Raw genomic sequence first — 27,206 nt, 5'->3', positions numbered from 1 at the left:
GCATCTCCTTCCTCCTCCTTGAATCTCTGTCACCTCTCTCCTTCCCAGAATTCTTCCTCTGCTTATCACTTAAACGTTGTCAGGACTCACAATTCTCTGACATCTCATCCATTTTCATGATTTTAATGACTGCTGATATGTGCTGAGGACATTCAAATTTTTATCTTTCCATGTCTTCACGTGCATGTCCAGTTATCTACCAGTTTGTCTTCTGAATTCTACAGGTGCTTCAAAATTCTACATGTCCAGAACTAAAGTCTTTTCCCCACTTCAGTTCTTTATCCCCTATTTCCAAACTCAATGATACCACCACCCAACCTTAGTCACACAGATGGGGGTTCAGCCTCCGCCTCCTACTTCTTCCTTACTTCCCAAGGTCAAGTCTTGCTGGTAATTTCCTAAATACAATTAGAACTTATTTCCTCCCTTCATTTATACCTTATTTCAGGCCCCTTTCTTCTTGCTATTACCTGGTCTAGAAGTTACGAAATTGCTGTTCGGTGGAACCAGTTGTTAGACATTCTATTAAAAAAGGACTCTAGGGTCAAATAGCTTTGAGGATGGCTGTGTACCATACGCCTGCTGTGACGATCCAGAATGAACATTAGCCTACAGCAGCCCCGAGAAGCTGTACTGTAAAGGAACCTGATTAACTTTACTTAAGCCAGGTTCTCCCTTCTGCCGGCCTATAAACCTTTCAGTAGGGACAGGAGAGGAGGTGGCAGCGTGAAAATCCCACTTGAAAATATAAAGCAGTGCTCCTCAGAAGAGTGGGGCATAATTATCTCCAGGCTTCTTCAGATTCCTCATCCATACTGACGTCAGTGGTCTAAAATGCCACCCGAACTTGTCCTTTCCATTCTTAGCTATTTTCTGAGGAAACCAGCTCCACGCACATGGTTGGTTAAGACCTGCTCTCCTCCTCCTCGCTGCCTCCTTTAGGGGCACTTGCCGCTGCCTGGGGACACTGCACTGATCCTCCAGAGCCTGTGCCTGTGGCTCTGTAACACACCCCTCGCACACTCACGGCTCTGGACTTCCGCTGTCCACTCTGCCTTGAGTATCCTTGCCTTTCACCGGCTGACTCACCAGTTTCTCACGAGTCCTTTAAGACTTAGCTTAGGGACTGCCCCTTTTGATGACTTTTCTTTGCCTCACGGCTCCCCCTCTTCTTCCACAAACACTGACTAAACGCCCTGAATATGCCCGTCACAGCAGGTCACATGCAGGATGAGACATCTGCTGTGCGTCTTCCCCTCTCACTCCACTGCTAAAGGGCCAACACTACATCTTGCTCATTGTTTCACTCCTCTAACACTCAACCCATGACTAATGAACTAACTAGTACTGTAGTAGCCCTCTTAGTAACAATCAGGCAGGACCTTCTACAAGAAATCTGACACTCCAGCTTTTCTCTGATCTCACCTTTCACTCTGATTCAACTAAAGACTTATCTGTACATGTTTTACCAGGGAGACATAATTTAATCCAGAGATGTCATCACATACTCTTACATACTCTGCCATTTAAAAATTCTGCTCACGATGGGGGAAGGAGACAGGTGTGCTTTCTGACAGCCCCACTGTTTTTGCACTTCTAGTGGTCACTGGCTTCTCTCTCAGTGCCTTCCTTAAACCCTTCTTAACGAGGGAACAGGATAACAAAGTAATTAAGAGCCTGGTTACAGCCTATGTGTGAACAGAAACATAAACAGGGACATAGAGAATAGACTGGCGGTTGCCAAGGAGGAGGGGGTGGGAGAGGGTTGGATTGGGAGTTTGGGATTAGCAGATGCAAACTGGTGTATATACAGGATGGATAAACGAAAAGGTCCTACATGGGACTTCCCTGGTGGCGCAGTGGTTAAGAATACGCCTGCCAATGCAGGGGACATGGGTTCAAGCCCTGGTCCGGGAAGATCCCACATGCCAGAGAGCAACTAAGCCGGATGTCACAACTCCTGAAGTCCAGGCACCTAGAGCCCGTGCTCTGCAACAAGAGAAGCCACCACAATGAGAAGCATGTGCACCTCAACTAGAGGAAGCCCGCGTGCAGCAACAAAGGCCAAACACAGCCAAAAATAAATACATACATGCATTTATTTTTAAAAAGTGCATGTATTTAAAAAAACCCCAAAAAGTTCCTACTGTAGAGCACAGGGAACTATATTCTATATCCTGTGATAAACCGTAATGGAAAAGAAGATGAAAAAGAATGTACATAAATGTGTAACTGAGTCACTTTCCTGTACAGCAGTAATTAACACAACACTGTAATTCAAGTGTATGTCAATAAAAAATAAAATTTAAAAAAATTGCCAGAAAAATAGTCACATAAGGGGAACTTCCCTGGTGGTCCAGTGGTTAAGACTTTGCCTTCCAATGGAGGGGGTGAGGGTTCAATCCCTGGTCGGGGAGCTAAGATCCCACATGCCTTGAGGCCAAAAAACCAAAATATAAAACAGAAGCAATACTGTAACAAATGCAATAAACACCTTAAAAATGGTTGACATCAGAAAAAATCTTTAAAGAAAAAATTCACATAAATCAGAAACAAATGAAAGATAATAAAGTCCATACATTAAAAAAAAAAAAAGAGCATGGGTTCGGGTCACATTGCAACTTCCCACTTACTTATAGCTGTGTAATTCTGTGCAACTCACATAATGTCTCCTCAGACTGTTCATCTATAAAATGGGGATGGTAAGAGTTCCCTACCTCAGAGCGTTGCTGTAATCCATAAACACGGTTAAGTGCCTTGGTAAATGTTTGAGGCTCTCTGGTTATTATGAATTAAAATATGTCAATGGCTTCTGGCCGTGTGATTTATATAATAGTTTGATGTTTAACCAAATGGTAAAACTATTCCATTTATTATTCCCATCTCTTTTTAACCCTCAGCCTGCTTTGTTGTTTATGTTTTCTGCCACCACAGAGTGCTAGTTCCAGGAGAGTAAAGGCTTTATTTTGTTCACTGCTGAAAGCAACAGCACCCAGAAAAGTACTGTACATATGAAGCCCTCAGTAAACACTAGCTGAATGAATGGTGCAAAGTGTTACAAGGAAAAGTACACCCAAACTTTCATTATAATAAAAAAGTAAAGATAAAAAAATCTTTCTCTAATGGCTTCCAGTCAAGTAACTGAAAACACCATATGCTATAATAATAACATAAGTAATTTATTAAAATTTGAAGGCAAAAACATAATTTTAAAAGATTTAGACCTACGTTAGGTGTGATAGAGTATGGATGCTTTCTTGAAATTCACAATCAGATCCAAGAGTATCACTTTCAGACTGTTCTAGTAGACTGAGTTTACTTTTAGTTGTCTTTGATGACACAGTCACTATTCTACTCTCTTTCTTAACAGAAATGTGTTTTTTCGAAGACTCACTTTTAATTGGTTTATTAACCAAAGAATTATTTTGCCCAATTCCTTTGCTTTTCTGCTTTACAGGTGAGTCAGAGCAGGAATGCAGGTCCTTCCCAGGTTGTTTCTTAGCAGAGTAGTTTTTGGTCTATTCACCTGCTTTGCTCATTTTCTCTGAAGAAGACCTGCTATTTCTAGATAATTCCTCTTCTTTTCTTTGACTTCCAGTTCCAGAAATGACGTCTGCTGAAGGAGAATATGTTCTAGCAATGAAATCTTCAAAAGACTCCTGCCGCTGCTCTGTGACTGGGACCCCCAGGTTGTCTTTGGAAGTTTCTAAGGCCTCCTGAGTAGACGCTGGGACACGGAAGGAGTTGAGAGGCAAAGGAATCCTAGCATCACCTGTAATTTTCGGAAAGTGGAGGGGAAGACAAAAGACAAGACAAAAATTCAGTGATGAACAAAGCCAACCATTAAAAAGTAGAGTTCAAAACTTCAATGTTACTCTGTAATCTTATTATTAACACAGTCAATTGATTAATCAGAAGATTTCAGAGCCAGTTTTTTTTGTAATTATATCTTGCCAAGTGATTCTCAGCTTAACCTAGCTATATCCAAGGCTATGTCCGCTACGTTTTCAGACTTTGGTGATTGGGGTAGTTATTACCCATTTCCTCTCCCTCACTAAAAATAAAACCCTATTCTGTAGGATAATTAATGTCTTTTCTATCCTCCAGGCACATGTAAACCGTATATAGTTTGTGACCAGACTGTGTTCTCAAGCTGTCAGTTCCCAAGACCACTCTGAGATTGGCTGATGGGGGCTCCAAGTGAGGCTAGAGGAAAAGCTGACAGGTTTTCCCCTCCCATTCCCATAACCAGGTGATTCACTCTAATATGTTACCTATTAGCTATGTCTGGATTACTTATTTTAAAAATTGTATCAGTATGTGTACCTTCATTAGTGTTCCTTCATTGTAAGCTGACTGCATACAAATAGAAACCTAGATAAAATATGAACAGAATAGACATTTATACAATTTAAAATCTGGAATATTTTCTCTAATGTCTTCTTTCTTCATTAAGGATAGTTTGCTTTAACTCATAAATTTTCTCAAGAACTTCCAGTCTCCTTATTTACAAAAGTACAGTATCATGAAATGGGCCCACATTTACTAATCTCAGATTTCGAAAGGATTCCAGAGTCTTCTAGCTCCCGGGCATGTGAACTATTAGAGACTGATCGTTATTGTTTTCTCGCTGACTTGGTCATTTCCTTTTTGCTAATCACTCTTAGAATCATTAAGTGCTGTTCTGTCCATTTACTTGGCTATTTTGCATTTGTTATGGGGCACCCTGTTTTGATTCTGATTTTCCTTCTTCAAGTGCCTTCTTTTCTTCTTTAGGTGGACTACTAACAGGAGAATTCATCTGGGGACGACCTAGTAAATGAAAATCTGACTGATCTATACCAGCCATTGTGGCCAACTGCCCAAGCCTAGACGAGAGGAGGAAAGGAGAAAAGACAAAGGTTATTATAATCACAGAAGAGCAGTTTAGATTTCCCCAGACTTACAATCATGAAATACTTCTAAAATCTTTTTTTTTTTTTTTTTTTTTTGCGGTACACGGGCCTCTCACTCCTGTGGCCTCTCCCATTGCGGAGCACAGGCTCCGGACGCGCAGGCTCAGCGGCTATGGTCACGGGCCCAGCCGCTCCGCGCCATGCGGGATCCTCCCAGACCTGGGCACAAACCATAGCCCCTGCATCGGCAGGCGGACTCTCAACCACCCCGCCACCAGGGAAGCCCTACTTCTAAAATCTTAAAAGCTAACATCCTACTCCAGACTACAAGCCTCTCTCTCCCCCAAATCCTCAGCCATTTCCAGATTCATCCTCTAGGAGACATCCCACTGTCTCACTAGAAGCTTCAATATGTTCCATGCACCCTGTCCACTGCCTGTCACACCTCCATTCCTACACTTCTTTACCACCTTTCCTCCAGTTTCCAAGAATGTGTTTGTTCCTTCCTTCCCAACACCAACACCAATTCATTCACTGACAAAACACCACTCCATCAACTATCAATCTCCACTTCCCTCTTTCAGCAAAATTGCTCCCGGTTGAGAACCACTGACCTATATCTCCCCTGCAGATTAATAATCATTTTTATGTCTAAGGCAAAGATAACTTTAATTCAAACTTATCAAACAAGCAAAAGAAGTGAAAGATAGGAAAATTCTTATGCATTCCCGACTATTTTCAATGAAAACTGCCTTTAATTTAGTCTTTACAAAACAACTATACCTACTAATTACTCTGTCTACAGGTTACTCTTTTATAATGGGCTCCCCACTCTACCAAAGCAGGCTTCCCTATTTGCATTTCTTAAAAAATTTAATTCCTCATTTTAAAATGTCAACTATATTACCTATAATTACACTAAATTTGGCTAAATATAGCCACGTAAGTGATGAAAATTGCTCCAGTTCCTCAGCAAACTACCATTAGAGTCGCAAAGAGAAGAATGCCATGAAGAGAAATGAACTAACCCAGCATCTTTAAGGAGAACCAGGAAAGCATGGAACTTCTGAAAAGAATTCTCAGTGCTGCCCCAAACACCTTCATCATCCAGGATCATGCTTGTCAATGAGTGGGCATGAAGGGCTTCAGACAAAGAGAAAGTTGTGTTTCTTAACTGGGCATTTTCATGTTCCAGCTATACAAGAAGACTGAAAACGTCTGACATGATTTTTTCTCATTGTCATCAAAAGTAGTCTTGCCTTGGGCTTCCCTGGTGGTGCAGTGGTTGCGAGTCCGCCTGCCGATGCAGGGGACACGGGTTCGTGCCCCACTCTGGGAAGATCCCACATGCTGCGTAGCGGCTGGGCCCGTGAGCCATGGCCGCTGAGCCTGTGCGTCCGGAGTCTGTGCTCCGCAACGGGAGAGGCCACAACAGTAAGAGGCTCACATACCGCAAAAAAAAACCCAAAAAACAACAAACAAAGAAAAAGTAGTCTTGCCTAGTTTCAAGGAACAAAACTAAAACACTCAAAATGTAATTATTTTATAATTAATGTAACCCTCCGCCAGTAAAGACAGAGACCATATCACATAATAACCAAAGCCCACAGGCACCCAACAAAGTTTCCTATATAACACTTAGGTGGTATATAAATAAACCCAAGTTACCGTTTTATTAATGATCTTTCACAAAAGATCACATTTCTAACTGGTTCAATTCATAATGCAGCCTCATTCCACATTAGAAAATGACCTGCTTTAAGTTTCCCTTAAATTAGAAAGTGAATTATAGAATCTGATTTGAACAAAACATATTACAACTCTGATGAATGTTAAGAATTAACTTTAGTGAGTAAAATATCTAATGCTTACGTTTAAAAGTCCTAAATCATACCCAACCCAATTTATTAAATGTACGATCACCAATATTTTCTTTGGCTTCTTGAACATATTCACCCCCGTGCACTCTTCCCCTTCCGCTCAGCATCTACGCACTTAAAACCCCCTGTAAGCTCAACTCTGGTATTTCTCAGAAAGGCCGTTAATGTTCATGATGCCCCTTTTGCCTTACATGAGCAGGTACTCAACATTTATTGAATGAGTGTCTGCCAATCCACTGGATGCACTTTTAAAAATTCCTCCCTACACTCACCCTGTGATAAATTATATTTAGATAGAACTTTTTAGATTATGCCCTGCTTTCATGCACATTACCTAATGTAATTCTCATAGTATATATTTTTATCTTTCATTGCATTCTTAGAAGTTTTCCAATATCTTAAATTTATTTAAATGATTCACTTTCCTAATTCATTGCCAGGAGAGTCTCATCATGTCTTTTATGTTACTGTATATACAATACATGCACAGAAAGTGCCTTCTTGAATCAAAGAATCATGAACAGGAAATAAGCTAATGTCATATAAAAGCACACACACACACACACATACACAAAACCAGATTTTCACATCTTTAAAAACATGCTTTCTGGAATATAGATCATATGATCACTAAATACCAGTAAATGCAAAAGTCCATATGATACCACCGATTTGCAACATATTACAGTTTTAAAGCTTACAAAATATGTGTATATGGCTTAAAATCAAATCAAAATAAAACCAAAACACTCTCAAAAGCAGATGAAACGTGTTTACCTCACTGACTCGTCTATCAGCCTTCAGTCTTATTACTCTTTCCTCCTTTAACTGCTTTAGGCACTCCTCCAGGGTTTCCTAAACAAACAGAGTCAATATTATAAGTAATTCATAGTATAATATCCAAAAGCCTTTCCAGCTATTGGTCTCATCAGGATTTAGGGGCAGAGCCAGAAGTGAACTCAGATTTTAGTCTGCTACTGGTCATATTATACCATGCCAGTGAAATGAATGATCAAAATCTATCCAATTTGCAAAGATTTATTTAAATTCCACTCTTTCCAACATAAATTTGTGGCAGCCCACCATAAAAGGCATATGCATATAACATAGTAAGTCAGAAATAAGAAGTTACGACCAAGAAAGAAAAATTCTATTTTTATTTGTGGGTCTCTTTATAGCAGGAAGTCCTATTAACGAACCTGCTTAGCATACCTGAATTGCATAATTGCAGATTCAAAAGCATGTTTTAAAAAAGTAATCACTTTTAAAGCAATTTACAGTCAAGCACTGTTCCTGGAGTTCCCTGGGTATTAAATAATCGAATCATCAAAACCCTAAGAGGGGGCTTCCCTACTGGCACAGTGGTTAAGAATCCGCCTGCCAGTGCAGGGGACACGGGTTCGAGCCCTCGTCCAGGAAGAACCCACATGCCGCAGAGCAACTAAGCCTGTGCGTCACGACTACCGAGCCTACGCTCTAGAACCCACGTGCCACAACTCCTGAAGCCTGCGCGCCTAGAGCCTGTGCTCCGCAATAAGAGAAGCCACCGCACCGCAACGAAGAGTAGCCCCCCGCTCGACGCAACTGGAGAAAGCTGGCGAGCAGCAACGAAGACCCAACGCGGCCAAAAATAAATTTATAAAACAAAAAACCCTACGAGGAAAGAACGATCACTAACTCCATGTTATTTTACAGATGAGGGAAACAGAGGCAGAGAAGTAGAGTAAGTAGAGCAGCACAGCCAAGGTCACACCACTAAGTAGCAGAGCCACACTGTGGACTCAGGAAGCTGGCTGCCATTCCTGCTCACGGCGGTGGTAGTCTTCCCTTCACCAAGGTCACTGAAATAAAATGAACACTGATAAACTATCTTAGGAGTTTTAGGAGCTAAGACACTTCGGTCCTTGAAGTGGGGACACTGCTTGCAATAGGCAGAATTCTGACAGAGCCTCCAAGATGACCACTTACTGAAGTACACAAACCTTCCACTTATCCAATCAAACTCTAAATGTAGGTGCTGTAGTGAAGGGATTTTGCACATGGAATTAAGGTTCAAAATCAGTTGATCTTTTAAGATAGGGAGATTACTTTAGGTGGATGTGGCCTACTCAGGCACCCCACGAAAAGGACCTGAACTCTTCCTGAATTGAAGTACAAAATGGACAAGAGGGAGACTCTCCATTGCTGGCTCTGAAGAAGTCCAATGCTGCGGCAGAGAAGGCAAGCGAGAGGCCTCTAGGAGCTGAAACTCTCCCCCGACTGACAGCCAGCAAGGAAATGGGGACCTCTGTCCTGCAACTCCAGAATCTGAATTATGCCAACAAGCCGGAAGAAGCCTGTAGGCATTCTTTCCCAGAGCCTCTGGACGCTAACACAGCCAGACTGACATCTTGATTTCAGCTCTGTGGCCCACACAAACTATGGTGAACATCCAACGTTTGGGGCTCAATATCTTACACTTAAATTTCACGTGCTTTAACACTCTCAGGAGGGAACCCACATGTTCCCGTGTGTATCTGAGCAGGAAGCCCAGTCACGCTGTGCCTGGACTTCTGACCTACAGAACTCTGAGCTAGTCAAATAGGTATTGTTTTCAGTCAGTAAGAGTGTAGTAAAAGAATTAATATTCTACTCAACCTCCAGGTTCGTGAACAAAATAAATGATTGTCATTGTTTTAGGCCACTGTTTTGGGGTGGTTTCTTATGCAGTGATAAACAATCATAATACCTATACTTATGAAAACAGTAAGGTATATTTATACATGTTAACTGCTTTGAACAATCACTTAAAGAATGAGGAACTCTATTACCTGCCATCATTGGGAGAGGAGCTGGTATCACTTTCTGGAGAGTAGCTTTTGGTACCTAACAACAATCCTACATCAGGAGTTTACCCTAAGGAAATCAAAGATGTGGGCAAAGATTTATCTACCAACATGATGTCATAAGATTGTTGATAACCAAACCCTAGAAGAAAGCTAAGAGCCTCCGAATTGGGACTGGTTTAAATAAAAACAGCTCATCGTCTGAAGGAATGCTCTATGAAGCCACTAAGAATGACAAGAGGTCTCAACCAGAGTTCATGAATGGGCTTCAGGAGTGCTACATTCAAAATATATCTGTGCGTTTTTCCTGGGAGATGATGCATAAGCTTAATCAAATTCTCTGATGTAGAAGAGTAGTTAGTGACATGGCAAAATATTTCTGATACTTTTTTAAGACAAAAGAACAGATTAGGTGTGTGTACATGCAGAGGTGGCTTTTATTTCCTTCAAGAAGTTATTCATTGTTTTCAAACATTTGCTCAATGAACATATATTTTTATATTCAGAACATGTTTAAAAAATTGACAGTCTAAGAACTTCAAATTCTTTAATGTTTCATTACTAAAGCCAGTCAAGTTTTCAATGGGGAAAAAGGGGAAAAAATTGCAAAATTCCTCTACTTTTAATATAATGGTTTAATCAATCTTCTAAAACTGATTTCAAAGAAATTCTAAACAAATAAACAAACAAACAAAAAACCCTCAGCACGGTCAGAGGAAAGTAGACTAAAATTCCTGACTGGTTCTAAATAGCACATCAAAGTGCAATTACATGCAACAGTTTCTCCCTCTAATGGAGGGAATTAGAACACAGTGTTCAATTTTTGTGAAAAAGTGTACCCTCCTCCTACAAAATATTCAGAATTCATGTCCCTTACATGGAAATATGGAACCAAAAAAGTTAGAAAGTAAAATTGCTTGATATTCTATTACTTAAGTAAGACTAATGATAAGGCTTTGGAATAATTTTCCTTCCTTCCATCTGCTCTCCATTCCACCCTTCTGTACACCAGCTAGGGTGATTTTTCTGGGGCAAAGCTCCCATCATATTGGATATCAAATTTTATGTTCAACTTTTCTCCATTTAACATTGTAATCAATCATTTCTCATATAATCAGGGGATTCATAACCTTGATTTTTTTGTGTGGGCTACAAAATATTCCACTGAGTGGGTTTACTGGTTAACCATTTTACAGATTTAAATTCTTTCCAACTTTTCAGTATTATCAGACAAAATAACCGTTTTTATGCATGAAGGCTTTTTTCCATATTGAGAATAACATTCTTACAATAAATCCATAAAAATGAGTTTGAGATCAAAGCAAATGAACATTTTTAAGGCTCTGAGGTACCTATCTCCAGACTTCTTTCCAAAAGATTTCTGAGATTTTACACTGCCATCAGCGATGTATCACTTGGTATATAACCTCTACTGTAACTGTTGGCTTACTTCCTCACTTAGAGTGCAAGTTATTTGAAGATAGGGGGTGTATTTTATTAAGTGTTTATCCCCAGCACCTGTGCCTAGCACAACGTAGACGGTCAATAAATAATTGCTTAATAAGGAAAATCCCTGCCACACACGTACATATAAGATGTACGTGTGTGAAAGACTGTGTGTTTTTCTCTAACTGGATAGATGAAAACTTGTCATCTTCTTTAATGTGCAATTTTTTTGCTTATAATTAGTAATTAAATTTCTCTTTTAGATTATATTGTAAATATTCAGATTCTCTGAGGCAAATGGGCCTGGCACTACCCATTAGCTACATAACCTTGGACAAGTTGTATAACTCTAGGCCTCAACTTCCTCATCTATAAAATGGAGATAAGCTCCCATATTACAGAGCTCTTGTGAGAATTACATGAGTTAAAACACATATAAAATTAGAAGAGTGCTTGGTACATAGAATATGTGCAATTAATGCTGAATGAATGAACATGCGAATGCAAACAGTAGTGAAGGGCTTCAAATGAAACGGTCTCATCCCACTCCCACATCCAGCACTCAAGAAGCGACCGATTCTTTATGCAGTTTTTAATTGTAAAATACGATATGTGTACTGAGAAGTGCACAGAACAAAACTGTCAATGTGACAAAGAAAAAGAGAATACTTACATAAGCACTACTCGAAGCTGAAAGTATTGATACTTGTCAGCATCGCAAAAACCCCCCATATCCTTTTCTCATCACAAGCTCCTTCCCTCTTCCCGGTTAAACACCAACCTCATTTCTTGACAGTCATTTCCTTTAACCTGCATGCATCCCTAACAAAAGAGTTTAGTTGTGTCAACATCTAACTTTATGTACAGGATCATAGTATATGAAGTCTTTTCTATCTTATTTCTTTCTCTCAACGTTGGTTTAAAAAATTCATCCACATTGCTGCCTGTAGCTCTAGTTCATTCAATTTTATTGCTGGATAGTTTTCCCACTGTACAAATACACATCATTTATTTAATTTTTGACTCTTAATGGACATTTGGTTTGTTTTCAGTTTGTGCTAATGCAAATCATGGACAGGAATCCTGCTGTACCCGTTATTCTGGTGCATTTACACAGGGCGGGGGTGAGGGCTGCTGGCTCACAGGCTATTTATATACCTTCAGTTGATGGAGAGTGCTAAATGCTTTCCAAAGTAGTTGTGTCGATTTATACTCCAGTATAAACAGGGTAGAAGATTCCCATAGTACTTCAGGTCTACAATACCTGATACTACCAGACTTTTTATTTATGTATTTGTCAATCTGATTGACATGTAGTTTCCTTGGTTTTGACTCACTTTTCACTTATTACTTCATGAAGTCGTACACTTTTCTGTGTTTACTGGCTGTATGGATTTCCTTTTTTATGAGGTTTACATCAAATATTGTTATTTTTTATTATTTTATTATTATTATTTACTTTTGGCTGTATTGGGTCTTCGTTGCTGCGTGCAGGTTTTCTCTAGTTGCGGCGAGTGGGGGCTACTCTTCATTGCGGTGGCTTCTCTTGTTATGAAGCACAGGATCTAGGCGCGCAGGCTTCAGTAGTTGTGGCACATGGGCTCAGTAGTTGTGGCTCACAGGCTCTAGAGCACAGGCTCCGTAGTTCTGGTGCACGGGCTTCGCTGCTCCGTGGCATGTGGGATCTTCCCGGACCAGGGCTCGAACCCGTGTCCCCTGCCTTGGCAGGCAGTTTCTTAACCACTGCGTCATCAGGGAGGTCCAACTATTGTTATTTTGAATTCTTCTCCATGTCCAAGTAATACTCTTACATGACTATTTTCTCACTAAATTGGAGGCGTTATCTGTTCACTTTCTAACTTACTAATAAGTAAGGGTTTAGTTCCTCTACACTCTTTCCTATGTCCACACTGCTCAGTAAAGTTATGTCATCATGAGTTATTCCACTGCTCATGATCTCTTTGACTTGTAGTCATATACTTAAAAACCTACATTGTTGATCAACTAGAAGCTCTCTCAACGTCACGCTTTGTAAAATGAGGACATTCTTACCATCTTCCCTTTTTTCTACCTCCTGTCTACCTTCCAAACCCAGCTGTTACGTTGTCAAAGTTGAAATTTATATTCTGTTCTATGTGCAGTTAAGTCTTCTGTTACTTGAGAGTCAGTACGGAGTAAGGTTTAAGAGAACAGGCAGAGAGCCTAAACTCAAAGCCTCGATCCAACCTTAAATTAGGTACAGCCTGGGCAAGTTCCTTCCCTGACTTAGCTTCCTGCTCTCAAAAGTGGGAATGATATTAGCACCAACCTCATAAGGCTATTCAGAGGATTAAATGAGTTAATATATACAAAAACACTTAGAGCCTAATATATGCTAAGTACATACTAGTACACAATACATTTCAGTACATACCAAGTTAATACTAATACATACTAAGTATAGTTTACTTTAGTTATTTGTGATTACATGCAAGTTGGCAATAAAAGCTGCAAACCAAGACAGTATTGCCATTATTACAATGAAATTAATATTGCCCACTGCAGATGTACTGTGTCTCTGTGTATAGACTATACCTCGTTCCATACTGTGCCAGTGTCACTGCCCTTGTGCAGGGTGACCACATACCCCAAGCCGCCTTGGGCTGTTCCAGTTTATACCTGTTGTCCTGATGTTACAGCATTAGAATGCCTCCTTACACTATTGAAGTGTAAGGAGTTTGGACAAGTTCCGGTTTCGACAACAAATTAGATAGGTGGTCATTACCCCTGTGTGTCACTGAAAAGGGGGACATCTATAGTGTCAAGTTGAAGTGGATTCTTCCCTTCCTCACCAATAGTAGGTTAAAAATCAACCATAGTTCAGTGTGCTTCAGCTTTATGTCCGTATAGCCTTTTCTCCTCTGGAGTTCAAGTTCCTTCTCCTCTTCCTCTCCCTCCTCCCTTCCAACAGTGCCTAACACCTAGTAAGTACGATATGCCTCAAGGTGTTTCTAAGCTCTCAATCACACAATCAATAGAAGCCTCTCCACTATAGACTAGCTGCAATCTGCACTGAATCCCCTATTACCTTCCTTCTTGGTTTATTGCCTCATTTTGCTGGATTATGTCTATAAATAGCTTAAGGTGTAGCACAGGAGGTCAATTTTTCAAATTTCTTTGGGTACAAAATATCTTCTTCAGCCTCCACTTATGACTGATAGTTTGGCTGGATACAAACCCCTAGGGTGAAAATTATGTGCCTGAAAAACTTTGGAGGTATCTTTCTAATGCCTTCCAGGATCCATGGTGCTCATGACAAGTATGATAAAGTCAGATTGTAACCTTTTTTTTTAGGTGACCAGTATTTTTCTCTCTGGAATGGATGTATCCTCTCAGTATTTTATTCTATTTTAATTTATTTTTTAAGTATTTGAAAGTTTCACAATGAAGGGTGCCTAGGTATGAGTCTATTCTTACTCATCTTGCATAACTATTTTCAATCTGAGGCCTGATGTCTACTTTCAGCTGTGGGGAATTTTGTTGCCCTTTGACAGCTTCCCTCCATTTTTTTTCTGGGTCTGGACTTTCTAATAGTAACATGTGGGATCTCCCAGATGCAGCCTCTCTAACATATTTCTATCACATTTTCCATTGTGTCTTTCTTTTTTATATACTGAGAAATTTTTTAAATTCCTACTGAATTTATTTCAGCAACCATATTTTCATTTCCAGGAGACCTCTCTTGCTTTCTGACCATTCTCCTTTTCATTAATACCCTAGTCTTATTTTATAGTTGCTAGCTCTTTTTAAACCTCTCTCAGGATGCTAATTAGGGTTTTTTCTTAAATTATTCTGTTCCCTAAATTGTCCCTGGTCCTACTAGGATATGTTTGCACTCTTTCCCCCTCTCTCATGTTGTAAGCTTTACTCAACTAACAGGCAAATGACAGTTATTTTCTATTTAAGAATGAGCGCAGAAAGCTCCCTGAAGTCAACGATTGATTGGCTTCTTATGCAGGAAGAAGCGGGGAGTAACTGTAACAGGATCTCCCCCAAAAACAGTTTTCTAGGGTGTAAAAACTCACAGTAGCTGCCCCAGTTCTCACCAGTTTCACTGTTTTCAAAATGAAATCATCTCATTTCAGGAGGGTGAGGGCGGGGCTGGGAGTCCACTCCTCCAAACACATCCCTTCAATGAGCTCCCCTATTGGTCACACTTTTAACTAACTCCACCCTCTCTCCTACATGCGCACCTGAGCATGGGGCTACTTTTTCAGGTGGGGTCAGAATCCTCCTCAGTTGCACGTGGTCCCTGTGCATATTCTAGGTGATGCTTTTCCTCTGTTCTACTGCTTCAGTTTCACACTCTTCCACCTGTCTTCTTTCAAAACTATGTTGAAATCTCTTGATAGTTGTGTGCATATATACTTAAACACTTTGATACCATCATTGTAGTGTCTTGTCAAAACAGAGAAGAGCTAAAAGGGTTCTCAGTGCATTCTGAATCTGCTATTCTGTGGTCCCAGTGTTTAAACTTCTTGGACTTCCCCACTGTCTATTACTGCTTTTACAAATACAATCTCATGGTCTATTCGTGAAGGAAATGAATACACCACATCTAAAATAACAAGGAATGCGGGTTAGATGCTCTAGGGTCTAGTCATACTCTGCCATTTACTAATAAACCACTTACGTTCTACAAATTGTAGGTGCGCATTTATAAAACGAAAGGGAGTAACTCTACATGAACTATAGATTTCTCCTACTCTAACATTTCATAATTTTCTAAGTTCTTTTCTTAAAATTTCTCTATATTATCATTAATTTTAATTAAAAAATAAAAATCTAACTTTCTCTTTTGAAAATCAAAGAGTAGTTCCCGTAGTCCTACAATAATGGGATAATTAGTTCTGAAACCTGTCAAGTGTCATGTTTCATACGAAGAGAAAATCATATTAAATAATTTTAAAAAATTAAACATGGACTTTGTAGCACAAAGACAAGGTCCCCCCCAAATGGTGTTCCTTTATTTACTAGAAATGTTCAGCTCTGCATTAAAGTTGAAATAAAATAAATATATTAATTTTGAGGTGCAAAAATTTCTTATAAAAATCAATTTTTCTTTTCTGTCCATACAAACAAAAGTATGGAATGACATTAGAGGTCAGGTTTATTTGGCAATAGAATGGAGCTTCTTGATATTTTTGATTTTAGGAAAGGAGAATATCAACATCAAAACTTTTTTCAACTTTACTTTTATTTAAAATGAGGCCATATTTTCCTCTTATAAAAAGAGAGTTCAACTAGAACTGTCTATTTTCTCATCTGTAAAACAAGAGCACTGAATCAGCTGACTGTATTCATTCAGAACTCAATTTCCTTATCTTATGATCACTAAGCTTCTCCCTAAATCTAAAATACTAAGCTTCTAAGCAAAGGAAAATATATTACTAACGACATGTTTTGATTTTAGTTTCTTAGAGTTCAAATGTCCACCATTCACCTTGGTCTAAGCTTAAGGAACCATTCAAGGGGATACAACGCAGATGGGAGGAGACAACAGAACCCTCACACAAGCTGTGCTGTGTTGCAATCAGCCTTCCGTTTGAAAAATAATCTTCTCTATAGCTTTAAAGTGATAAGTTTGTACCTGCAATGCTTCTTGTTTCAAATGGATTTTCTCTGGCTCCTCCTGAACACGTTCTGAGGAATCATCGACCTCTTCGATTTCTGAGGAGGAAGGACTCTCTACTGTCACAGTCACAGGAAATTCTGATGGACCTGAGTGTCACAAGAAGAAGATAGGAAACCACAGAGTTGTTACACTAAAGTGCAAAGAAAGAAGACAAGATTGTATAAAAGACAACACAAGCCAGATACCAAATATCCAAATATTAGAGGACATTTAACAAAAGTGATCTGAGGTATCATTCTTTATAAATGTCTCTCACTGCTCTTTAGTGTAAAACAGGCAATGACTAAGTAAAAGTACAGGAACTTATTTTTGCTATGTTACTGTACAGACCTCTGTTGTACGTGGTTAGGATTAGTAATGGGAATTGCCCATATTATTTTATTAAGTTTCTTTCACAGAAGCCAAGTGAAGATCCAAGGTAAACATTTTTTCTCAGATCAACTTTATACTGCAAATGAAAAATTTATTCTTCACCATCAGACAAAAACAGTCTGGAAGAAAATGTAGTTTTTCAGAGGAAAATACATCAGTAAAGGGACTGATGAATAATCAGGAAGTCAACATATCTAAGCTGTGAATAATAGACATTAGAATTTAAAAAAATAAATCACATACACATACACAACTAAAACTGACCCATCAAAAATTTCATCTTCTCACCACCCTTAAGCCAAAACTAGGGCAACAATTCTCCCAGCAAGCTTCACTGCCACTGCAATGTTGTTCAATAGGACATTTCCAAACATTTAAAAACTGACCTGGCCACAACCCCATAAAAGTCTACAGATCATAAAGAACTGTGCTGGGATTATATAACCACGCAGAAGACAAGTCACTAGGACATCATTTTGACAACAAGCAGCAAACCCTGCAGCATAGGAAAACCCTAACAGGAGAACGAGGTGCACACCCCTCTCTCTGGGAATGCAAGGCCAGGACTGACACCCAAGATGCTCTTCTCTCAACCTCAGCAGTGGTGCCTTTCACAGAGCAACTATGCAGTCTCCCAAGACCACTGGGAAGGAGAGTCTGATACTGACAGTATTAGCTTGCCACGAGGCCATAAGCGAGGGAATGTGTGTGGTCTTGGTGAGAGAGCAGAGGTTTGGGAGATGTTGCTTTATATTGGCTTTCAGATCAGGAATTTGTACATATAGCCCGCAAACAACGTTTCTTGAAAACGTGAACATTCTTGAGTATGACAGCTCCATGTGAGGGGTCAGAAATGGCAGTCAAGTTCCTTTCACTGGGTAACAGCTGATTTGCGGACTGGAAAACAGGCTTCCTTGTTTACAGACATAACCACAAGGCTGCCAGGTGTGCACTAAATCCACACAAATACACAGTTGCATTGGGAGAGCGACCAAACATGTTTTACATGGATTTATTTCAGAGAGGGAAATGCTTCATGTAAGGCTCTGTCAGTTTAAAAAGCAAGAAGAATGACCATCCACCTTTCCCAATTCAAGCCCTATATATCATAAATATGATAGCTACACACCACCAACTGATTACATACATCACGAGCTTTGATGAATAGAAAGCCCCTAAAAAGATAGCAACAAAACGAAGTTAGATCTTCATGTAAATACATCACCAGTTAAACCCAGTTAATACAACTATTTAGTAGTATGAACAGTATCCATACAGAATTGTGTATAAAAATAAATAAGCTCAAAACAAGGACCTGGAGGGCTCTGCTACGGAGACAACAGAACAGAATTCAGCCTACTGGCTTGGTAATCACTCTCTGAACTGCTGAGAGGCCCCTTCAGCTCCTATGTTCAGGATGGTTGAGATTTCAGTCTCACTTCTTTAAATGGTGATATTAATCGTTCTCTAATTTACCCCCCTGTGTGAGGAGGATGGACCTGCGATTAAGTGTCTCAGGAAGAAGACAGGAAACCACAGAGCTGTGAAACTCAAGTGCAAACACTGGGGATTCAACACTATAGTTTATGCAACAGCAATTCACATTACCATTTGCAAAAAAGTAGTCGGTTGTCCAGTGGGGATTAGAAACATCCATTTAACATGAGCAACTGAACAGATATTTTACACAGAACTACTTCAAGTACTATTTAAAATCAATTCTCTTTGTTTTCTTAAGCAATTGTTAATCCCCAATTTCCTGATTACTACCAAGTAAGTCACCTGAAGATCATCTAGAGCCATCTATTTCACTTAGCAAGCCTAAAGCTATAATTCAACCATTTTATTTACTGTTCTGTGACAAAAATTACTATGAACAGCTATCCCCTGGATAAGAAATCAGCTAATGCTAGTTTGACTCACTAAATCTGATTTACTGAGTTAATAAGCCAGTTGATTTAGAATAGGTCTAATGCACATTTTTCATCCATTCTGCATTAAACTATTTCCCATGCCTAAAATGTCTTTTTTCCCACTCATACGTATCCAAATTCCTACTTCTGTGCTGTAGGGCTTCGCTCAACTACACCTGCCTTTAATCAAACTTCTCTCACATGCACAATTGGTGATCATTTTAGTCTCCTCAAGACTCCCACGGAGTTACCTCTGTTGTGACACTTGAGAAACAACTTGAAACTCCCAATTACTTTTAATTTTTCTTCCTTAGAGGGCTCATTAGGCAGAAGCCATGTGTGAGTTACCTTTTTTCCTCTACACAAAATACCAGAGACCACCCACATAATACAAGTTCCAAAATAAAGAACTCTAAATGACTGAAAAAGACAGGGAATGCAAACAGGTTACCTGTTGCTTTTTGCACTTTCTGCAGGACACAATGGCCGGAAACCAGACACTCCAGGTGGTAGCGCTTCAGGAGGGTAACATTCTTTACCAGCAGAGTATTTCCTTCCATTACTTACAGGCTTCTTTGCGGCCAAGACTACGTTTGACAAAGCATGAAAACAAGGAATCAAGATGCACCAAAGGTCTACAGAGCAAATGTCACACGTGCACACGTCGAAAGGAATCAAAAAGGCACTTGACAACGATGCCAAGCCCATTAAAAAGAGGATCGGTTTTGTACAAAGGTTTTCCATAAGCCAGCATTTTTAAAAAACATAAGTTCTCTACAGTAACAAGTTATTTTAACTAAAACAAAAGTATTGAGATGTGCAGAAATGCAAAAATAAAAGTTTAAAAAAAATCCCAAAGTATGATACATTTTATGTATCATGCAGAAACACTCAAGTTTCCTGAATCTTAGAACACCTTTGGCATTTCTGAATCTCAAGGACACAGAAACACAGATACACCCATGACTTCTGCCAAACAGAATCTTCAGAAGTAGACCAAAAGTTAAATTTAAGATGAATTTTTCTATGGAAAAACAATACAAGTTATAAGGCTGCAAGTTGCTGGGGGGTAGGTGAGTCAATTTTACCCTCCTATAAGCCTGTCAACCTTCACTGCTCCTTTGATTTCATATAGAAAACGCACAAAAAAACAAATGAAACCCACTGGATGAAAGAGTGAAATGTGGAGACTTACCCTATATTTCAGTAGTAAAGAGGCAAGTATCTTTATAGGAAACATTTGGTTGCAAAAACTAGACCTACGTGTTAATATTTTACTTAGAACAAGCCATATATTAAAATTCACATTTAAATATTTAATTTGAATTTACTGAAAACAAACATCATAGGTTAAAATGGTTATATTTATCCTTCAAAGCTACTATATTTTATGTTATTTTATTTATTTATTTTAATAGATCTTGATTGGAGTATAATTGCTTCACAATTCTGTGTTAGTTTCTGTTACACAACAAAGCGAATCAGCCATATGCATACACATGTCCCCATATCCCACCCTCTTGAGCCTCCCTCCCACCCTCCCTATCCCACCCCTCTAGGTCATCGCAAAGCACCAAGCTGATCTCCCTGTGCTATGCTGCTGCTTTCTACTATATTTTAGCAGCATTAGGATGCAGGGTAAAATGGAGTGTATTCGGTAATATAGGACAAATATTTCATAGAGTGTAGCTTATTGATAATCACCACACGATCCTCTGTGATTTACATGCCTCTTAAAAATATATAGGAGGGCTTCCCTGGTGGCGCAGTGGTTGAGAGTCCACCTGCCGATGCAGGGGACACGGGTTCGTGCCCCGGTCCGGGAAGATCCCACATGCTGCGGAGCGACTGGGCCCGTGAGCCATGGCCGCTGAGCCTGTGCTCCGCAACGGGAGAGGCCACAAAAGTGAGAGGCCCGCGTACCACACACACACACACACACACACAAATATATATATATATATATGTATTAAAATTTTTTTAAATTACACTTTTCTTGTTAGGAGATTAAAAAATTTCTAATAAAAGTTCCCATCTTTTATTAGGCATACATAAGTACAATATAAATGTGACACAATTCACACCATTATTTCACCCCTATACTCCCCTGGATCTAGGTATATACCCAGATACTGATTTGCCTTACCTCTATGTCTCCAAATAACTGAGGCAAATACAAAAAAAAAAGCCCAAGAAATAAAATTACTCTTAAAAGAGCTCAATGAGCTTGTATACTGCAGTTACATTTCCACTTTGTTTAATCATGCTAACTAAAAAAAAATGTTTAACTGTTCTCATTCCATGATGCCCTATTATTCTGTACTAATTTTACAGAATTCCAAATATGTTGTACATATACATGTTTTATTTATATATCCTTCCATTTCTAATATCATAGCAAAAGTCAATGTAGCTATTTTAAGAATGCTTTACATAGGATATAAATTTTTAATAATAATATCTAATTAGTGTGATATCACAAATCTTAACTTCTTTGAATGTACTATTTGATTATTAAAATATCACTCTCTTTAGCGGAGGGGGTAGCGGAGGCGCGCGGGAGAATCCATGTCCTTCTTAGAACCGTTTCCTCTAAATACTTTTAAACCAACAGCTCTTGGCGAAAGTCTTCATCCCTTTAAGGCTAAGTTCTCGCGAGACGACAAGACGCCGGATAGCTTAATCGCACGTTGTGCCTGCGCGCGCTGGGGCAGCTCGCACTTCCGCCCGAGGCGTGTTGCGACTCACAGCAGCTGCCGGTCTCGCGTGGTGACGCAGCTGTTTTTTCTCGGCTAGGTCTGCTGTAACGGACGGAGGCCGCCTGAGCTGCGGAGTTGCAGAATCTGGCGTTCGGAGCTGCGGTTCTTGGCGAGATTTCGCGTTGCCCGTCCTCAGCCGTTTCACCGATAATCAGCGGATCGCTTTGCCAAGTGCCGGGAAGAACAAAGGAATTCGGAAGGAGACTCTCGGCTCCCGGCCGCCTTTCTCTGAGTGGCTTCGTTTCCCGCTCGCGCCTGTCCGGAGAAACTGGACTTATAACCGTCACTGGATTGTAAGTACCCGAGGCGAAGAGAGCTCACTACGCCCCGCTTTTTGCGTATCTTTGTTCCGGGAGAGTTTGTGGATTGGGAGTATCTGCTGAGCCTTACTTTCTGTGCCGAAAATCATTCCGTAGGAGCCGCCATTTGCTTTCCCTGCGTTGTCCTGCAGCGGCAGGACAACCTCTATCTAGAGGTTGGAACTTGGCATTGCAGCTAACAGATTTAAATGGACCTGAGTAAGGCAATGCGTCATTAACGACTGGTATTGTCACAGCATATTTAGAAAGACTTGGAACTTAATTCCGAATAGACGCTTAGTTGCTCTTCTACCTAGAACTCTTTGTAATTAAAGACGTCAATTTATAAAGAACTGGTCTTTCTGTTGAAATAGCTGAAATTTTTTAGTGCAACAAGTGGTTATTAGAGAAAAACTGAGTCACAGAGAAGTAAAGATGAGTAAGAGCAAAGATGATGCTCCTCACGAAGTAGAGAGCCAGTTTATCTTACGCCTACCTCCGGAGTATGCCTCTACTGTGAGGCGGGCGATACAGTCTGGTCATGTCAACCTGAAGGACAGACTGACAATTGAGTTACACCCTGATGGGCGTCATGGAATTGTCAGAGTGGACCAGGTCCCATTGGCGTCAAAATTGGTAGATCTGCCATGTGTTATGGAAAGTTTGAAAACTATTGATAAAAAAACCTTTTACAAGACAGCTGATATCTCTCAGATGCTTGTCTGTACAGCTGATGGTGATCTCTATCCTCCTGTTGAGGAACCAGTTGCCACTGCTGATCCCAAAGCAAGCAAGAAAAAGGATAAGGACAAAGAGAAAAAGTTTATATGGAACCATGGAATTACTCTGCCTCTAAAAAATGTCAGAAAGAGAAGGTTCCGTAAGACAGCAAAGAAGAAATATATTGAGTCTCCAGATGTGGAAAAAGAAGTAAAGCGGTTGCTGAGCACAGATGCTGAAGCTGTCAGTACCCGTTGGGAAATAATTGCTGAAGATGAAACAAAAGAAGCAGAAAGTCAAGGCCTTGATATCTCTTCCCCAGGAATGTCTGGCCACAGGCAGGGCCATGACTCATTAGAACATGATGAGCTTCGGGAGATATTCAATGACCTCAGCAGCAGCAGTGAAGATGAAGATGAGACACAGCATCAAGATGAAGAAGATATAAACATCATTGACACTGAGGAAGATCTGGAAAGGCAGCTACAGCACAAGCTAAATGAGTCAGATGAACACCACCAAGAAAACGAGGGAACTAATCAGCTGGTTATGGGAATTCAGAAACAGATTGATAACATGAAAGGCAAGCTCCAAGAGACCCAGGACAGGGCAAAGCGACAGGAGGATCTCATCATGAAAGTGGAGAACCTGGCTCTCAAGAACAGATTTCAGGCTGTGCTGGATGAACTGAAACAAAAGGAAGACCGAGAAAAGGAGCAGCTCAGCTCTTTGCAAGAAGAGCTAGAATCACTCCTAGAGAAGTGAGGAGAGTTTTGATACTTAATTTCATTCCTGACAGTAGTCAGCCTTGAAAGAAAAACTTTGTTTTCATCACCTGGACTAGATAGTAAAACTTTGCAGTAGTTCCCAGTTTCCTCCACTGCCTTCTATTGGATTTGTTTTATAATTGTGAATTTCTATCTCATTTGTTTTTTGGAACCACTTCGGTGGGTGTTTGTCCTGTAGTAAGTAGGAATGTATAGACAGATAAATGTAGGGAAGTTGTAGGATTAGTGGAGTGAACAGTTCAGTTTGGTAATTAATCACAGCTTCACTGCAGGACTTTGCTGCTGTTTCTCCGTTTACCAGAAGCTGCCATTGCTACTCTGTGATGCCATCTGAGATAAATTAGTAGATTCTAGTTTGGTGGCAGTGAAGTTTGTTTACATACGTTTTCCCATGCTGTAGCTATTTTCCCAGTTATTCAAAGCAGTTTTCCACATTTTGCATTGCAAATCATTTCATAAAGTTGTTTTAACAATAAATAAAAGCAAGTAATTTTCACCTTAAAAAAAATAAAATATCACTCTTGAAATAACAATTGGCAGACGATCATAAGCTTTTTTTTGACTTCATAAACACTCTTAACAACTTATTTAATACACTATTGTCCAAGCAAGTTGATTAATAGAGAATCAAAAACATACAACTTGAAGTAGAAAAAAAAAAAGCTGTATTTATGAAGATGTTTACAATAGTTTATTTGAGGTTATTTCCAATTTTTCACCAATTTAAAAAATTGACCTACTCAATGAAACCATGTGAATGCAATGTTAAAAAGTATAACTATGAATCACAGAATTTAAATTTAGTATGAAAAGATAAGAATGGCAAATTATATTGAAGCTATGTGGAATTATGTTTATAGACAGCAGGAAGAGAAAATTAAAATGTAAATATTGCTTGATAGGATAATGGGATTAGAGGTGGTCTTTTAAATTTTTCATTTTTATGCTAATACCTTTATAAAACCCAAAAATCTTCAAACAACACATTTTTTTAAAATTGTGGTAAACGACACAAAACAGAAAATTTATAATTTTAACCATTTTAAAGTGGACCGTTCATTGATATGAAGTCAACAAATTTTTAAAACTTTCAGAGGGCACCTGAATAAAAGATGTGTTGTCCACTGGTGATTTTAATGTATCTGGTATATAACTAAAGTCACCACAAAACCCTTTCTGGGAAATTGGCAGATCATAAACATAAAAAATTTATTTTGCTTTTTATTAAACCTTATTGTTTTGCTGTTTCAATATTCAAATTTACTCACAAGAAAGAGTCAGTTTCATATTAGATTTGGTTTCACAAATGCTGCTCCTGCTATTCATTCTTATCACCAAAAAAAAAAAAAGACTATTTGTGACTAACGATAATATGCTACAGAAAATAAAAAGTTAAAAGGTTTTCAATCTGCATATCTGGGAACCTAAATTAAAGCATCACACAACATTTTCAAAAACAGAAAAGCCATTTGATTTGACTAAAATCTTAGTTTTAAGATGGCAGAAAGTACCTTGATAATTTTCTTTTAAGAAAGAAAGAAAACCAAGCCATTAAAGAGAAATTCTTCCAAGAGAACTGAAACATGCTATATACCTCTGACTTGGCACTCCTTCTATCTGGAGAACTTGTTTGGTAACTGTTTTCATCACAGAATGATCTAAAGTAAAATGAATTGAAATTAGAGTAATTATTTTCCAATGAGTGGCTATTTCCATTTAAAACCAAAAGCCAACTAATTATTGCTTTTCCCGGACATTTAAATATGAAATCTACATTATATAATTATACACTTATTTCCCCCTTTGTGTATTCTAATTTCTTCCTCAGAAACCTAAGATGCCATCTTGCAGACTGCCCACAGTGGCTACTATTTTGGCAGCAGCAAAGGTCAACTTGAAACATTTTGCATCTGAAGTGGCTTTGGATACCTTTGGATACAAAGTACAGTCTGAGCACCGTCCAGACGCTTAGATACCTAAAGAGCATCTAAGATATCAAACCAGGGCATCCAAGATAACAAACCAAGTCCTGATATTCCCTCAAAAGCTGCTCCTCCCATCAGCTCCCTTCTTCTAAGTGATACTACCCAGTTGCACACATAATCATCAATGACTTGTCTCCTTGTTACTATTTCCTTCATACCTCACATCTATCTGCAGGTCTTGAGAGCTACACCCTCAAAACACAACCTGAATTCAACCACTTTTCATTTGCTGCAAACTTCCAACCTAACCTAGGCCATAAACATCTCTTATTTGGAGCACTGTGATAGTCTCCTAACTGGTCTCCCTGTTCCTCTTCTTTTTTTTTTTTTTTTTTTTTTTTTTTTTTTTTTGCTGTACACGGGCCTCTCACTGTTGTGGCCTCTCTCGTTGCGGAGCACAGGCTCCGGACGCGCAGGCTCAGCGGCCATGGCTCATGGGCCCAGTCGCTCCGCGGCATGTGGGATCTTCCTGGACCGGGGCACGAACCCGCGTCCCCTGCATCGGCCGGTGGATTCTCAACCACTGCGGCACCAGGGAAGCCCCCTGTTCCTCTTCTTTATCCTCCCAAGTCCCTTCTCTATACCAGGTCACCTTATTCAGATACGATTTGGATCACGCCTTTTTCCAGTTCAAACCCCTCTACTCATTTAGAATAATCCACATCTTTACTCTGGCCTTCAAGACTTTACAAGAGCAGACCCCTGGCTAGCTCCTTGACCTCATGTCATACCACACTCTTCTTCACTCAGTACTCTGCCCAGATTGGCCTCCTTGCTTTTCCTTAAATACTCCACCCACCTACATGCCTACATACTCATTGCCTCCTTGTCCTGGAATGTGCTTACTCCACATCTTCCATGGCTTGCTCCTCTCTTCATTCAGGTCTCCGTTCAAATGCCACTTCTCCAGTGAAGCTGTCCCCTAACAAACCTATCCAATGGAGTCCTACCTGCTCTCCCTCACTCTCCTTACATTAAGATAGTTTTGCACTTCCTACTCTCTAAAATTATATGACTTATCTGTTTACTCATTTCTATCTGATGTCCTTCACTAGAATGTAAGTTCCATGAGGGCAAGACTTTTGTCTGTCTGGTTCACTGCTTTATCCCTAGTCCCTAAACCCGTATCTGGCACACAGAAGATGATTACAAAATTACTTGTGAATCTGACAAATGAATAAAGTACTCCTGGCAAGAATTCAGAGGCTGCACAGGAAAGAAAGAATGCTCTTGGTGGAAGCAGGCTTAGTATCTAGGTTCACCTCTATTCAGAGTAGAGATAAGAAAAATTGACAAGTATAATTCACTTTAGTTAGTACAGTAGCTGCTAAAAACATAAGGGAAGTGCAACACTAGAAAAGTACAGTTGAAGCTTGAACAACATGGGTTTGAACCTCGCGGGTCCACTGACACACGCATAGTTTTCAATACATAGGTACTATCGTCCTACATGATCCAAGGTTGGTTGAATCCACAGATGTGGAACCACTGACTATAAACTTATACCCAGATCTTGAACTGTGTAGGGGTCGACACCCCTAACCCCACGTTGTTCACGGGCCAACTGTATATGATGAGGAAAGTTAAACACATTAAGTTTTAAAAAACTGTCAATACCTGAACAAATTGTTTTTGTTTTGCTATGTGTTC

General features: G+C 39.6%; 1 protein-coding gene and 1 pseudogene across 2 annotated transcripts in view; one reads left to right on the top strand and one right to left on the bottom strand.

Moving 5' to 3' along the window:
- Window positions 1–3,199: 3,199 nt before the first annotated feature.
- The window catches only part of LOC308611736 (centrosomal protein of 78 kDa-like), a 29,814-nt pseudogene continuing 5,807 nt past the window's right edge, over window positions 3,200–27,206 (bottom strand). The window contains exons 5-14 of the transcript in view: window positions 25,166–25,229; window positions 22,155–22,233; window positions 21,695–22,050; window positions 19,457–19,584; window positions 18,218–18,267; window positions 16,676–16,806; window positions 7,553–7,630; window positions 5,924–6,090; window positions 4,697–4,868; window positions 3,200–3,788 (exon numbers count right to left, since the gene is read on the bottom strand). The product of the transcript in view is annotated as a centrosomal protein of 78 kDa-like (transcript). The remainder of the gene's footprint in view (window positions 3,789–4,696; window positions 4,869–5,923; window positions 6,091–7,552; window positions 7,631–16,675; window positions 16,807–18,217; window positions 18,268–19,456; window positions 19,585–21,694; window positions 22,051–22,154; window positions 22,234–25,165; window positions 25,230–27,206) is intronic.
- Window positions 22,328–24,413, top strand: LOC308611737 (transcription initiation factor TFIID subunit 7-like). The gene has a single exon (XM_081260403.1). It carries the CDS (start codon window positions 22,499–22,501, stop codon window positions 23,546–23,548), a length of 1,050 nt encoding a protein of 349 aa, XP_081116529.1. The 5' UTR covers window positions 22,328–22,498; the 3' UTR covers window positions 23,549–24,413.

This window comes from Mesoplodon bidens (assembly GCF_964165515.1).
Source record: "Mesoplodon bidens genome assembly, contig: HAP1_SCAFFOLD_949, whole genome shotgun sequence".
Classification (NCBI taxonomy): Eukaryota; Metazoa; Chordata; class Mammalia; order Artiodactyla; family Ziphiidae; genus Mesoplodon; species Mesoplodon bidens.
The sequence above is the reverse complement of the archived record's forward strand: the minus strand, read 5'-3'. Positions and strand labels throughout refer to the sequence as shown.

Bases quoted from the DNA above. Each gene is read 5' to 3' on its own strand.
- LOC308611737 (XM_081260403.1), top strand. From the start codon at position 22,499: ATGAGTAAGAGCAAAGATGATGCTCCTCACGAAGTAGAGAGCCAGTTT.